General features: G+C 40.2%; 1 protein-coding gene across 1 annotated transcript in view; it reads left to right on the top strand.

Moving 5' to 3' along the window:
- Positions 1-17,041, top strand: part of LOC132488463 (formin-2-like) — a 328,380-nt gene that overhangs the window by 284,737 nt on the left and 26,602 nt on the right. The window contains exon 19 of the mRNA XM_060096653.1: positions 15,067-15,216. Coding sequence (XP_059952636.1) covers positions 15,067-15,216 — 150 coding nt within the window. The remainder of the gene's footprint in view (positions 1-15,066; positions 15,217-17,041) is intronic.

Raw genomic sequence — 17,041 nt, 5'->3', positions numbered from 1 at the left:
TAGCTCTTCTCTAAATATTTGATAGAATTCGCCTCTGAAGACATCTGGTCCTGGGCTTTTGTTTTTTGGAATTTTTTTTTTTTTTTCAGTACACGGGCCTCTCACTGTTGTGGCCTCCCCTGTTGCGGAGCACAGGCTCCGGACACGCAGGCTTAGCGGCCATGGCTCATGGGCCCTGCCGTTCCACGGCATGTGGGATCTTCCCAGACCAGGGCACGAACCCGTGTCCCCTGCATCAGCAGGTGGACTCTCAACCACTGCGCCACCAGGAAAGCCCTGGAAGGTTTTTAATCACAGTTTCAATTTCAGTGCTTGTGATTGGTCTGTTCATATTTTCTATTTCTTCCTCATTCAGTCTTGGCAGGTTGTGCGTGTCTAATAATTTGTTCATTACTTCCAGGTTGTCCATTTTATTGGCAGAGAGTTGCTTGTAGTAATCTCTCATGATCTTTTGTATTTCTGTGGTGTCAGTTGTTACTTCTCCTTTTTCATTTCTAATTCTATTGATTTGAGTCTTCTCCCTTTTTTTCTTAATGAGTCTGGCTAATGGTTTATCAATGTTGTTTATCTTCTCAAAGAACCAACTTTTAGTTTTATTGATCTTTGCTGTCGCTTCTTTCATTTCTTTTTCATTTATTTCTCATCTGATCTTTATGCTTTCTTTCCTCCTGCTAAATTTGGAGGTTTTTTGTTCTTCTTTCTCTAATTGCTTTAAGTGCAAGGTTAGGTTGTTTATTCGAGATGTTTCCTGTTTCTTAAGGTAGGATTGTATTGCTATAAACTTTCCTCTTAGAACTGCTTTTGCTGCATCCCATAGGTTTTGGTTATCATGTCTCCATTGTCATTTGTTTCTAGGTATTTTTTGATTTCCTCTTTGATTTCTTCAGTGATCATTTTGTTATTAAGTAGTGTATTGTTTAGCCTCCACGTGTTTGTATTTTTTACAGAACTTTTCCTGTAATTGACATCTAGTCTCATAGCGTTGCGGTCAGAAAAGATACTTGATATGATTTCAATTTTCTTAAATTTACCAAGGCTTGATTTGTGACCCAAGATATGATCTATCCTGTAGAATGTTCCATGACCACTTGAGAAAAATGTGTATTCTGTTGTTTGAGGATGGAATGTCCTATAAATATCAATTAAGTCCATCTTGTTTGCTGTATCATTTAAAGCTTGTGTTTCCTTATTTATTTTCTTTTTGGATGATCTGTCCACTGGTGAAAATGGGGTGTTAATGTCCCTTACTATAAATGTGTGACTGTCGATTTCCCCTTTTATGGCTGTTAGTATTTGCCTTATGTATTGAGGTGCTCCTATGTCGGGTGCATACATATTTACAATTGTTATATCTTCTTCTTGGATTGATCCCTTGATCATTATGTAGTGTCCTTCTTTGTGTCTTGTAATAGTCTTTGTTTAAAGTTCTATTTTTTCTGATATGAGAATTGGTACTCCAGCTTTCTTTTGATTTCCATTTGTATGCAATATCTTCTTCCATCCTCTCACTTTCAGTCTGTATGTGTCCCTAGGTCTGAAGTGGGTCTCTTGTAGACAGCATATATACAGGTCTTGCTTTTGTATCCATTCAGCCAGTCTGTGTTTTTTGGTGGGAGCATTTAATCCATTTACATTTAAGGTAATTATCAATATGTATGTTCCTATTCCCATTTTCTTAATTGTTTTGGGGTTTTTATTGTAGTTCTTTTCCTTCTGTTGTGTTTCTTGCCTAGAGAAGTTCCTTTAGCATTTGGTGTAAAGCTGGTTTGGTGATGCTGAACTCTCTCAGCTTTTGCTTGTCTGTAAAGGTTTTTATTTCTCCATCAAATCTGAATGAGCTCCTTGCTGGGTAGAATAATCTTGGTTGTAGGTTTTTCTCCTTCATCACTTTAAATATGTCCTGCCACTCCCTTCTGGCTTGCAGAGTTTCTGCTGAAATATCACCTGTTAACCTTATGGGGATTCCCTTTTGTGTAATTTGTTGCTTTTCCCTTGCTGCTTTTAATATGTTTTCTTTGTATTTAATTTTTGATAGTTTGATTGATATGTGTCTTGGAGTGTTTCTCCTTGGATTTATCATGTATGGGACTCTCTGTGCTTCCTGGACTTGATTAACTATTTCCTTTCCCATATTAGGGAAGTTTTCAACTATAATCTATTCAAGTATTTTCTCAGTCCCTTTCTTTTTCTCTTCTGCTTCTGGGACCCCTATAATTCAAATGTTGGTGTGTTTAGTGTTGTCCCAGAAGTCTCTGAGACTGTCCTCAGTTCTTTTCATTCTTTTTTCTTTATTCTGCTCTGCAGTAGTTATTTCCACTATTTTATCTTCCAGGCCACTTATCCGTTCTTCTGCCTCAGTTATTCTGCTATTGTTCCCTTCTAGAGTATCTTTAATTTCATTTATTGTGTTGTTCATCATTGCTTGTTTCATTTTTAGTTCTTCTAGGTCCTTGTTAAATGTTTCTTGCATTTTCTCTGTTCTATTTCCAAGATTTTGGATCATCCTTACTATCATTATTCTGAATTCTTTTTCAGGTAGACTGCCTATTTCCCCTTCATTTGTTAGGTCTGGTGGGGTTTTGCTTTGCTCCTTCATCTGCTGTGTGTTTTTCTATCTTCTCATTTTGCTTATCTTACTGTGTTTGGGGTCTCCTTTTTGCAGGCTGCAGGTTCATAGTTCCTGTTGTTTTTGGTGTCTGTCCCCAGTGGCTAAAGTTGGTTCAGTGGGTTGTGTAGGCTTCCTGGTGGAGGGGACTAGCACCTGTGTTCTGGTGGATGCGGCTGGATCTTGTCTTTCTGGTTGGCAGGTCCACATCTGGTGGTGTGTTTTGCAGTGTCTGTGGCCTTATTATGATTTTAGGCAGCCTCTCTGCTAATGGGTGGGGTTGTGTTCCTGTCTTGCTAGTTGTTTGACATAGAGTGTCCAGCACTGTAGCTTGCTGGTCGTTGAGTGGAGCTGGGTCTTGGTGTTGAGATGTAGATCTCTGGGAGATTTTCACCATTTGATATTACATGGAGCTGGGAGGTCTCTTGTGGACCAGTGTCCTGAAGTTGGCTCTCCCACCTCAGAGGCACAGCACTGACTCCTGGCTGGAGCACCAGGAGCCTTTCATCCACACGGCTCAGAATAAAACGGAGAAAAAGTAGAAAGAAAGAAAGAAAGAGAGAGGGAGGGAGGGAGGAGGGTGGGAGGAAGGAAGAAAGGAAGAAAAAAGAAAGAAAGAGGATAAAATAAAATAAATAAGATAAAAAATAAAGTTATTAAAATAAAGAATAGTTATTAGTAAAAAAAAAGTTTATGTAAAAACAAACAAACAAACAATGGATGGACAGAACCCTAGGACAAATGGTGAAAGCAAAGCTATACAGACAAAATCTCACACAGAAGCATACACATACACACTCACAAAAAGAGGAAAAGGGGAAAAAATAATATATCTTGCTCCCAAAGTCCACCTCCTCACTTTGGGGTGATTTGTTGTGTATTCAGGTATTCCACTGATGCAGGGTACGTCAAGTTGATTGTTGAGTTTTAACCCGCTGCTTCTGAGGCTGCTGGGAGAGATTTCCCTTTCTCTTCTTTGTTCGCACAGCTCCAGGGTTTCCGCTTTGGATTTGGCCCCGCCTCTGTGTGTAGGTCGCCTGAGGGCGTCTGTTCTTCGCTCAGACAGGATGAGGTTAAAGGAGCCGCTGATTCGGGGGCTCTGGCTCACTCAGTCCGGGGGGTGGGAGGGGTATGGATGCGGGGCGAGCCTGCAGCGGCAGAGGCCGGCGTGATGTTGCACCAGCCCGAGGTGCGCCGTGTGTTCTCCCAGGGAAGTTGTCCCTGGATCACGGGATCCTGGTGGTGGCGGGCTGCACAGGCTCCCGAGAGGGGAGGTGTGCAGAGTGACGTGCACTCGCACACAGGCTTCTTGGTGGCAGCAGCAGCAGCCTTAGCGTCTCATGCCCGTCTCTGGGGTCTGTGCTTTTAGCCACGGCTCGCGCCCGTCTCTGGAGCTCCTTTAAGCAGCGCTCTGAATCCCCTCTCCTCACGCACCATGAAACAAAGAGGCGAGAAAAAGTCTCTTGCCTCTTCGACAGCTCTAGACTTTTCCCCGGACTCCCTCCCGGCTCACCGTGGCGCACTAACCCCTTCAGGCTGTGTTCATGCCACCAACCCCAGTCCTCTCCCTGTGCTCCGACGAAGCCCAAGCCTCAGCTCCCAGCCCCACCCACCCCGGCGGGTGAGCAGACAAGCCTCTCAGGCTGGTGAGTTCCAGTCGTCACCAATCCTCTGTGAGGGAATCTCTCCGTTTTGCCTTCCGCACCCCGGTTTCTGCGCTCTCCTCCATGGCTCCAAAGCTTTCCCCCTCCGCCACCCATAGTCTCTGCCCGTGAAGGGGCTTCCTAGTGTGTGGAAACCTTTCCTCCTTCACGGCTCCCTCCCACTGTTGCGGGTCCCGTCCCTATTCTTTTGTCTCTGTTTTTTCTTTTTCCCTACCCTGATACGTGGGGAATTTCTTGCCTTTTGGGAGGTCTGTGGTCTTCTGCCAGCGTTCAGTAGGTGTTCTATAGGAGCAGTTCCACGTGTAAATGTATTTCTGATGTATCTGTGGGGAGGAAGGTGATCTCCACGTCTTACCCTTCCACCATCTTCCTCCTCCCCCAAAATGTTTGGCTTTGATGGCCAGTGAGACTTACTTTCAGGAGACCCAGAAGGCTGTGGGAAATAGAGCATTAATTTGAAAGAAGCCAGGGTCAGACCCACCTGCTGATCTTGGAGAGCTTCCTGGAGAGGCAGGAGGCAACTGGAGCTGACCCTGGGCACATAGGCAAAATGAGTCAGATGGAGAAAGAAAAATATCATGATTTCACTTATATGTGGAATTTAAAAACAAAACAAATGAACAACATAACAAAGAGAAGCAGAGTCATAGATACAGAGAAAAAACAGGTGGTTGCCAGAGGGGAAAGGTTGGGGGAAGAGAGAAATAGGTGAGGGAGATTAAGAGGTACAGACTTCCAGTTGAAAAATAAATGAGTCACAGGTATGAAATGTACAGTGTGAGGAATACAGTCAATAACTATATCAATGATTATATAATATATTTCTATGTAACTAGACCTGTGGTGGTGACCATAATGGTATGTATAGAAATACTGAATCACTGTGTCATGTAATAGGAACTAACATAGTGTTGTCAATCAATTATACTGCAAACAAACAAACAAACAAACAAACTCAGAAAAAGAGAACCAATTTGTGGTTACCAAAGGCAGGGGGTGGGGGGATGGGAATTGGACGAGGTTAATTAAAAGGTACAAATTCTGGAGAAGTAATGTACCACATGATAAATACAATTAACACTGCTGTATCCTAAGCGTTCTCATCACAAGGAAAAAAAATTTTAATATTTCTTTAATTTTGTATCTATATGAGATGGTGGGTGTTCACTATACTTACTGTGGTGTCACTTCATGATGTTTGTAAATCAAATCACTCTTCTGTCCACCTTAAACAGATACAGTGCTGTGTGTCAATTATATCCCAATAAAACTAGAAGAAGGGATAAAGAAATGATTTGGACGGTTAATTTTACTGTTATTGACTTCTAATTTAATTCCATCGTAGTCAGAGTGCGTACTTAGTATGATTTCAGTTCCTTTCCCTCATTCCCTCACCCCACATAATTATAAGACAACACAGGACCTTTATATAAATTAAAACTGATGTCAGTATATCAGTCTTGGAGAGGGATCAAAATGGCAGAGTAGGAGGACATGGAGCTCACCTCACCACACAAACACATCCAAAATACATCTACAAGTAGAACAATTCTTATGCAAAACTAACTGGAAACTGGCAGAAGAACTCCTATACAACCAAAGCTGCAAGAAAGATCTCCATGTAACTGAGTAGGATGGGGGGAAAAAAAGCATTGGAACAGGATCTGCACCCCTGTGAGGGATCTGTACAGAGGAGAAGGTCCACGTGGATGGACCCTTGCCCCGGAGAGCATGCAGGTTGAGCTGCAGTCTGGACATCCTGATCCTGGTGTCATACACAGAGAAGACAAGACTGCTTGCCTGCTGGGAAATCTTCTGAGACAGATACAGGGCTGGAGAAGCCTAGACTCCAGTCACGAGCTGGTGTGCTAACAGTCAGGGCAGAGAGAGCCCTGCACTGACGGCTGCCACCTTGCTGCACTTCCCAGTCCAGAGGGGTGGACGCCCTGGGTCCACTCAGTAGCTACACAGAGACAGACTGGGGCACCAGGGGTGTGATCTGGGCAGAACTGCAGAGGCTTTTGTCATTGCATGCATGGGGGTGGCAGGTCAAACTGGGCAGGCATTGTCAGCACGCACACAGGGCAATGCCACAGGAGTGCACAGCAGCTAGGCGCTGAATCTCCGGCAGACAGGCCCTGGGAGAGGACTTGTCTAGCTATGCAGAGACAATCTGGGGGACCTGGTCTGTGATCTGGGTGGGGCAGAGACCCCCACTGTCAGCGAGCTCAGGAATACATAGTGAGAGAGCATCCTGGCTCCGTCCACTACACAGTGCAGCCTAGCAATAGATCTAGGATGAACACAACAGAGAAAGGTATGCGACCTTGGGCTGCTTCTGAGCAGAAACACAGAAACCATCACAGACAGAGCATGGGTCCTCTGTGACTGCACAGGCCTCCCATGCTTCAGGAATCAGCTCATTTGGGGCAGGGCACACACTCAAGGACAACAGAGCCTTATCTAACCCAACCCTCAGGGCTCCTACTCCAACAACTGGGGAGCAGACCCCCACCTCACATCCAGCACAGACTCTGAACACCACAACACCAATCCCCACCCTCCTTCAAGGGGATAACAGCACACTCTGAGGAAAGACGTGGCTGGCATCCATGCTGAAACCAGCTGTTGCACCAAAAATATTGGACACATACAATCTACACAGGGACGTTCCCACATAAAAACACCTTTTCAAGACCACAGTAGGTAACTGTTTCTCTTTAATTCAGAGAGACAGTGAAAGTTAAGTAAAATGAAAAGACAGAGGAACTACTCCCAATAAAAAGAACAAGAGAAATCCCTTGAAAGAACAAATAGTGAAACAGACCTCACCACTCTAACTGATTCCAAGTTCAAAAGGAGGTAATAAAAATGCTAAGTAAATTAAGAAATATTAGTGCAGATCACTGTAACAGGGGTATAGAAGCTATAAAGGTGAGCCAATAAAAATAATTCAATTGCCAAGATAAAAGCCAATCTAGGAGCAATGAATAACAGGCTAAGTGACACAGATGAATGAATAAGTTATCTGGAAGATAGAATAATGGAAATCATCCAATCAGAGCAGCAGAGAGAAAGATAAATGAAAAAAATGAAAGAAACTTACAAAATCTGTGGGATAATATAAAACACACAAACCTACACAAAATAGAGATTCCAGAAGGAGAAGAGAGAACGAATGGGATCAAAAATATATTTGAGAAATTATGACTGAGAATTTCCCAAACCTAAAGAAACAAACAGATATCCAGGTATGGGAAGCACAGACGGTCCCAAACAAGATGAACCGAAGCAGACCCATGCAAGACATATCATAATAAAAATAGCAACAGTTAATGATAAAGAGAGAATTCTAAAGGCAGCAAGAGAAAAACAAAGAGTTAATTACAAGGGCACCCCCAAAAGAATGTATATATATGTAAAACTGAGTCACTTAGCTGTACAGCAGAGATGGGACAACACTGTAAATCAGCTATACTTCAATTTTTAAAAAATTGTAACCCCCATAAGGTTATCAGCTGATTTCTCTGCAAAAACTTTGCAGGCCAGAAGAGAGTGGCATGATATATTCAAAGTCCTGAAGGAGAAAAACCTACAATCTAGGATACTCTAACTAGCAAGATTGTCATTTAGAATTGAAGGAGAAATACAGGATTTCTCAGACAAGCAAAAACTAAATAATTTAGCAATACTAAACCTATCCTAAAAAAAAAAAAAATGAAGGGTGTTCTCTAAGTAGAAAAGAAGCAAGGATCTATAGAAAAGGGAAAATCACAATAAGAAAGTCAAATGTATAAAAGGAAAGAAGATCACTTAAATAAGCCAATACATAGATTACAAAACAATTTAAAAAGTAAAAGTGATTATAACTACAATAAACAGTAAAATGATAAGCAGGAAGATGTAACATAAGACATCAAAATCACGAAATATGGGGGAGGGGAAGAATAAAAATGTAGATCTTTTATAATGTGTTTAAATGTGAATGACTATCAGTTTAAAGCAAGTAGATATACTTATGGGTCAGCATACTTGAACTCCATGGTAACAACAAATTAAAAACATGCAGTAGATTCACAGAAACCAAAAAGAAAGGAACTCAAGCATACTACAAAAGAAAATCATCCAGCCACAAAAGGAAAACAAAAAGAAGAAATGAACATAGAAGAATTATAGAAACAACTGGAAAACAAGGATTAAAATGGCAATAAGCACATGCTTTCAATAGTTACTTTAAATGTCAATGGACCGAATGCTCCTATCAAAAGCCACAGAGTGGCAGACTGGATTTAAAAAAACAAGAACCTACACTATCCAGCCTACAAGAGAGTCACTTTGTGGCAAAAGACACACACAGACTGAAAGTGAGGGGACAGAAAAAGATAATTCATGCAAATGGAAACGACAAGAAAGCAGGGATAGCAATATTTGTATCAGACAAAATAGACATTCAAACAAAGGCCATAAAAAAGTGCATTATATAATGATAACAGGATCAATACAAGAAGCTATTACTCTTTAACATATATGCACCCAACATAGAAGCACCTAAATATATAAAACAAATACTAATAGATATAAGGGAAGAAATTGACAATGATACAATAATAATAGGAGACTTTAACACCCCACTGACATCAATGAACAGATCATCCAGACAGAAAATCAATGAGGCAATAGAGGTCCTAAATGATATAATATACCAGCTGCACTTAATTTACATCTGCAGAACTCTATATCCAAAAAAACAAAAAAACAGAATACACATTCTTTTCAAGCACACAGGGAACATTCTGTATAATAGACCACATACTACGTCACAAAACAAGCCTTAGCAAACTTAAGAGGATAGAAATTATTTCAAGCATCTTTTCTGACTACGACTGTATGAAGCTAGAAATCAACCACAGAAAGAAAAATAGGAATGAATGAAAATAGGAATGAACACATGGAGACTAAAAAGCATGCTATTAAAAAAACAATGGGTCAATGATGAAATCAAAGAAGAATTCAGAAAATACCTGGATACAAACAAAAATGAAAACACAGCCTTACAAAATCTATGGGATGCAGCAAAAGCAGTTATAAGAGGCAGTTTCATAGCAATACAGGCCTTCTTCAAGAAAAAAGAAAAACCTTAAATAAACAACCTATCCTACCACCTAAAAGAGTTAGAAAAAAAAAGAACAAAGAAAGCCCAAAATCAGCAGAAGGAAGATAAAGATCAGAGAGGAAATAAATAAAATAGAGATCAAAAATAGAAAAAAATCAGTAAAACCAAGAGCTGGTTTTTTGAAAAGATAAACAAAATCAACAAACCTCTACCCAGGCTCACCAAGAAGAAAAGAGAGATAACCCAAATAAACATAATAAATGAAAGGGGAGAAATAGCAATACCAAAGATTAAAAAATCATAAGAGAATACTATGAACAGTTATGTGCCAACAAATCAGACAACATAAATGAAATGGACAGGTTTCTAGAAACATACAGTTTGCCAAGACTGAGTCAAGAAGAAAGAGATAATTTGAACAGACTGATCACTAGAAATGAAATAGAATCTGTAATTTTAAAAAAACTCCCTGCAAACAAAAGTCTAGGACCAGACAGCTTCAATGGGGAATTCTACTAAACCTATAGAAAAGAACTAATACTTATTCTCAAACTATTCCAAAAAATTGAACAGGAGGAAGCAAATTTATTCTTTGAGGCCACCATGATCCTGACACCAAAACCAGACAAAGACACTACAAAAAAAGAAAATTACAGGCCAATATCTTTGATGAATATAGATGCAAAAAGCCTCAATGAAATATTAGGAAACCAAATCCAACGATACATAAGAAGGATTATACACCAAGATCAAATTGGATTCATTCCAGGGTCACAAGAATGGTTCAGCATACACAAATCAATCAATGTGATAACCACGTTAATGAAACAAAAGTCAAAAACCACATGATGGGAGGGAGACGCAAGAGGGAATAGATATGGGAACATATGTATATGTATAACTGATTCACTTTGTTATAAAGCAGAAACTAACACACCATTGTAAAGCAATTATATTCCAATAAAGATGTTAAAAAAAAACCACATGATCATCTCAATAGATGCAGAAAAGGCATTTGACAAAATTCAACATCCATTCATGATAAAAACTCTCACCAAAGTGGGTATAGAAGGAACAAGTCTCAACATAGTAAAAGCCATTTACAACAGACCCACAACCAACATGATACTCAATGGTGAAAAGCTGAAAGTTGTCCCGCTAAAATTCAGGAACAAGACAAGGATGCTCACTCTCACAACTTCTATTCAACATAGTACTGGAAGACCTAGCTCCAGCAATCAGACAAGAAAAAGAAGTGAAAGTTATCCAAATTGGAAGGGAAGAGGTAAAACTGTCACTGTTTGCAGATGACATGACATTCTATATAGAGAACCCAGAAAACCCTAAAGTCTCCACTCAGAAACTATTAGAACTGATAAATGAATTCAGCAAGGTAGCAGAATATAAGATTAATATACAGAAATCTGTTGTATTTCTTTACACTAATATTGAAATATCAGAAAGAGAAAGTAAAAAAAATCCCATTTAAAATCATGTCAAAATAAATAAAACACATAGGAATAAACTTAACCAAGGAAGTGAAAGACTTATACTCTAAAAACTAAAAACTATTGATAAAGGAAATTGAAGATGATTCAAAGAAATGGAAAGATACCCCATTCTCTTGAATTGGAAGAAATAATATTGTTTAAATGGCCAAGGCAATCTATAGATTTAATGCAGTCTGTATCAAAACACCCATGACATTTTCACAGAACTAGAATAAATAATCCTATAAATTATATGGTAACACAAAAGGCCCCAAATTGCCAAAGCAATCCTGAGGAAAAAGAACAAAGCTGAAAGCATAACCCTTCCAGAATTAGGAATCAGCATAGTATGGCACAAAAACAGACATATAGACAAATGGAACAGAATAGAGAGCCCAGAAGTAATCTCACACTCTTATGGTTAATTAATCTACAATTAGGATGCAAGAATGTACAGTAAAGGGACTTCCCTGGTGGTGCAGTGGATAAGACTCCATGCTCCCAATGCAGGGGGCCTAGGTTTGATCCCTGGTCAGGGAACTAGATCCCACATGCATGCCACAGCTGAGAGTTTGCATGCCACAACTAAAGACCCTGCATGATGCAATTAAGGAGCTGGCAAACTGCAACTAAGGAGCCCTGGAGCTGCAACTAAGGAGCTTGCGAGCCACAACTAAGGATCCAGCCTGCCGCAACCAAGACCCCACACAACCAAATAAGTAAAAATAAATAAATACTTACTTTAAAAAAAAGAATATACAGTAGAGAAAAGACAGTCTCTTCAGCTAGTGGTATTGGGAAAGCTTCACAGCTACATGTAAATCAATGAAATTAGAACACTCCCTCACACCATATATAAAAATAAACTCAAAATTATTTAAAGACCAAAATATAAGACATGACACCATAAAACTAGAAGAGAACACAGACAAAACATTCTTAGACATAAATCATAGCAACATTTTCTTATATCAGTCTTCCAAGGCAAAAGAAGTAAAAGCAAAAATAAACGAGTAAGACCTAATCAAACTTAAAAGCTTTTGCACAGCAAAGGAAACCATCAACAAAATGAAAAGGCAGCCTACAGAATGGGAGAAAATATCTGCAAACAGTGCAATCAACAAGGGGCTACCATGCAAAATATGAAAATAGCTCACATAACTCAGTATTGAAAAAACAAACAACTCAATCAAAAAATGGGCAGAAGACCTAAATAGACAACTCTCCAAAGAAGACATACAGATGACCAAGAAAAATGCTCAGTATCGCTAATTATTAGAGAAATGCAAATGAAAACTACAATGAGGAATCACCTCACACCTGTCAGAATGGCCATGATTAAAAAGTCTACACATCATAAATGCTAGAGAGGATGTGGAGAAAAGGGAACCCTCCTACACTGTTGGTGGGAATGTGAATTGTGCAGCTTCTATGGAAAACATTATGGTGGGTCCTTAAAAAACTAAAAATAGGGTTACTGTATGATCCAGCAATCCCACTCCTGGGTATATATCTGGAAAAGAGAAAAACTCTAATTTGAAAAGATACATGCACCCCAATGTTCCTAGAAGTGCTATTCACAGTAGCCAAGACATTGAAACAAGTGTCCATCAACAGACGACTGGCTTAAGAAGATGTGCTGTGTGTATATGTGTGTGTGTGTGTGTGTGTATACACACACACACATATAATGGAATATCACTCAGTCATAAAAACAGAATGAAGTATTGCCATTTGCGGCAACATGTGTGGACCTAGAAAATATTATACTTAGTGAAATCAGTTAGACAGAGTTAGGCAAATACTATATGATATTACTTATATGTGGGATCTAAAAAATAATACAGATGAGCTTATTTACAAAACAGAAACAGACTCAAAGACATAGAAAAGAAACTTATGATTACCAAAGCAGGGGATAGAGGGAGGGGCAAATTAGGAGTACGGGATTAACAGATACAAACTACTATACATAAAATAGATTAGCAACAAGGACCTATAAATTCCCAGTATAGCACTGGGAACTATATTCAGTATTTTATAATAATCTATAATGGAAAAGAATCTGAAAAAAAGATAACTGAATCACTATGATGTAAGCCTGAAACTAGCACAATACTATACTTAAACTATACTTCAATTAAATATATATATATATATATATATATATATACACACACACACACACACACCTGTGTGTGTGTGTGTGTCTTGGGGCCAGCAGGCAGCACCACAGTGGGGTGACCACCCTTACCCGTCATCCCTACTCATCGGCACAGTTTCTCTTACTTTACTCAGAAGGTAGTTTGCAGTAGCTTCTGCCAGAGAGTTCCTCTCACTTTCAGTGTTAAGCGCACTGTGTCTGGGTAAGATGTTAATATTAGAAGGTGAGTGGAGGCCATACTTGAACTCTATATTATCTTTTCAACTTTTCTGTAAATCTGAAGTTAATACAAAGTAAGGCCATGAAATAGGTGATCATTACCTCAGCTGTCTCCTATAATTGAGCTTCATACAGGGAAAATGGAAATAATACATTTAATTCCGTTTGCATCGGTTTAACCTAAAGGAGTAAAAGAAAAGCTCTGTGAATAATTTCTCATTTTTAAGTTCAAGTAAACAGGACAGTAATGGTTCCATTACTTTAGGACATGAGAATGAAAATTGCTAAAAGTTGTAGGTTTAGATCAGAGACTCTTGTGAGAAAGTAGTGAAGGTGGCCTATGAAGCCAGATTTCAAAACAAGTGAGAACACAGGAGCATTGAATTATAAAGCAACTGTATATAAAGCATGGTGTCTTTCAGTGAGTCTGCATGGATGAGAGAATATTTATAGATGCAGAAATCTTCATATGCTCTTAGGATCAGAAGGAAAACCTAGTAATAAGAGATTTTGGATGCTGGAAATAGGAGACAATGGATTTGATACTTTCCTAAAGGAAGTAGGGGTAGGTAGATTAAAGACCATGCAGGTGAGGAACTTGGCTGTGATTTAGAGATGGTAAACAAAATGTACAGTGATCATCGCTCATCACCCGGCAGTTCCTGACTTGGTTTCATCTACACCCCTGCCCACTTGCCCCCTCCCATATTGTTTGTGAAGCAAATCCTCAACAGGTATAATTCCATCCATATATATTTTAGTATGTATCGCTAAAAAATCCCCTTTAAAAAATAACCAGCACCAGTTTTACCCCTAAAAATAATAATAATCCCTAATGTCACCAAATACCCAGTCTCTGTTCGAAAGTCCAATTAGTTCATATATGTAAGAAATGATTTTATTTTCTTACAGTTTGTTTGAAGCAATATATAAAGAAATTCAAACCATTATAATCAGACAATATCTCTTAAGTCTTTATAATAGACTTTTTTTCCCTTTACATTTATGTATTGAAGAATCTAGATCATTTGTCCTTGACTTAGTTCTGGCTGTTATAAGAAAATACCATAGACTGGGTGGCCTAAACAGTGAACATTTACTTCTCACAGTTCTGGAGGCTGGGAGGTCCAGGTCAAGGTGCAGCATAAATCTACCACTTACTAGTTGTATGTTCTTTGTCAAATAACCCTTTGAAACCCCTCTGAGTGTCAGGTAGTTGTAATATGAAGCAGCCTCAATGGCACCTTCTGGAGATGGGCACTGCCACCCACTGTCACAGTGCTGGCTGCCCTGCTGGTACCCACTCATTGGTGCTGCCATGATCTCCGGTGGGAGCCTTTGTCAGCATCTCCCGGGGCTGTTGCTTTTTTTTCCCACCAGCAGTGTAGGAAGCCCATAGTATAGAAGCAGTATAATATACATATAGAGACATATTAGTTTGGGGACAAAGAGCTGATATTTCATTTGTTTAGAGTCTAGAAGGAAAGTATAGACCCACCACTTCCCTTATGTCCCAACTTGATTACAGGTTCATTTCTGAAATAGGTTGGACACATAATGATTAATTTTGAAAATGGTTGGACCAGGGATAGCTACCAGTATATGGAGGACTCTTGTCAGCTGCTAACATCTGTGTCCAAAAACCCTAACATGAAACCTTAAGAGAACTACTGTTGGTGCCTGAGGAGTTGAGTCCTCTTGGTAATAATAACTGCATGAATGAAATCAGCATTTGGATGGGGAAAGAATATCCCATATTGGAAAGTAATCATAGCTTTTATCCTTGTGTGTGTGTGTGCATGCTTTGACAGCTTTTTGGAGACTACAGCCTATTTCTTCATGAGACCAAAAATTGGAGAGAAGGAAGTGTCCCCAAATGTTTTCTTCAGTATCTGGCATGAATTCAGCTCCGACTTTAAAGACTTTTGGAAGAAAGAAAACAAACTTATTCTACAAGAGAGGTAGGTGTTTTTCATTTACACAGTGGCATTTTGAAACGTGTTTTCTCGGGTGTGGCCAATTAGGGCTTGCCAACTTTTATAGCCTGAATGAAAAATTAGGTTCTAACCCTGGGTGTCCAGTCTGAGAGGGTGCTGAGATCAGACGGTATTTGCAGCTTGAGTAAGAAAAGTCAGCACAATGGCTGTGATGCTACAAAGGACAGCTAGGGTGATGGTTTGCCAGGACCACCTTCTGGTAAAACAGCTTCTGTGATGAGGAGGCCACACAGAAGCAAACAAGGTAAGAACAGGAGTGAAAGAACACTGCCGAGATGACAAACCCACTCACTTCAAAAGACCATAAGGTAAGATGAATTGGTTTGGTTTTATTTTTGCTCAATTCATTAGATACTGTCAAAATTTCACCATTCGTATCAAAATTTCTTCCAGGTGTCACCAAGAAACTGATGATCAATATTTTTAAAAAGATTTTTCAAGAATCTTATCAGATCATATCACGTTTCCTAAAGTAAATTCTTTCAGGAATGAAGGGAAGTTTCTCTTCTTAAGTACATGAAATGGAGTCTCTGTCACTTGATTATGAAGGTCACAGAGGTGTCCTGTTACCAAGTCAGGAAGCAGGCTGGCCCACGCACAGCAGCATCCCCAAGTAGCTGAGTCTTGAGGGAGAAGGAAAAAGGAAAAGGAAACCAAACCCTAATCCTGAACCAATTAGTGTGCTTTCCAACATCCTGGCCCTAACAAGGACTTTGCTTTAGAAAACTTACCTCCTAAGGGACTTTATTCATCAGAGCACAAAATTCCACAGTTTTCTGCTTATAATCTTCATTTTGGTCTTGCTTACATACAAAACCATGCTCGCCTGCCTAGTCTTCATCTGTAAGTAGATTCTCATCCATTCTTAAATCAGGTGAAGTTAATTGCGGACATGTCCTGAGCATGTGGACTGTGCCTGGCTTGTGCTCACTCACAGAATTACCTACCTAGAACCCAGGCTCCATCAGAGAAGGGAGTCTGCTTCAGTGAACAACGGATGCAAAAAGGGAGCAGTGTGAGCAGAAGGAAAACACTGAGCTTATTCTACCTCAAAACACATCACCAGGAGTTAACATAAAAGATGAGATGTTAGTCAGAAGTCCATGCGGGTGAGACAGGAGGGAGAATCATGTAAACACGGGCACCTTTGGACCACCGTTCACTTCTTTCAGACTTAACTGTATGTTTCCAGTTTTTCACCCAGCAAGGCTTGCTCAGTTTGGACAATGGTGAGGAGGAAACTGATTTTAACATCAGCACGTCACAGACAACCTCCCTTCCTGATGCCCACTACTCCCCACGTGCCTCCTTCAGCTCTGATCTAAGCCTGGGCCCCTAAGAAGGGCCTGGGGCTCGTTCACACTCGGGAACAAAATGGAAAGATCAGTATTTCACTTTGTGAGGGAGCTGAGATGATCCTGACGAGAGTGGACATGGTGGGATATAGTCATGGACAGAGCAGGAGTGAGGAGACCGTGGTTGGAGGGCAGCTGCTCTGAGGGCACATGGTGAGCAAGTGAATTGCAGCAGAGGCCGCAGGCCCTGTGGCGGTGGCTCTGGAGGTCCTGGTGTGAGATGGCAGGGGGACTGTCATCTGAGCTCCCATTACTGCGAGGCCTGTAGGGAAGCTGCTGAGAGGCCCCCGTGGAGGTGATGTCGGGAAGGACCAGCCATTTGCAGCCTGTGCTCTCTGAGATAGAGTTGTGTTACCAGGCAACACTACGGATAACAGTCCACTGTTTATGATAGTTTATGCATTGGACATGCCCACTGAATATCTCATAAAATC

This window comes from Mesoplodon densirostris, chromosome 1, assembly GCF_025265405.1.
Source record: "Mesoplodon densirostris isolate mMesDen1 chromosome 1, mMesDen1 primary haplotype, whole genome shotgun sequence".
NCBI classification, from domain to species: Eukaryota; Metazoa; Chordata; class Mammalia; order Artiodactyla; family Ziphiidae; genus Mesoplodon; species Mesoplodon densirostris.
This window is presented reverse-complemented; position numbering and strand designations above follow the sequence as displayed.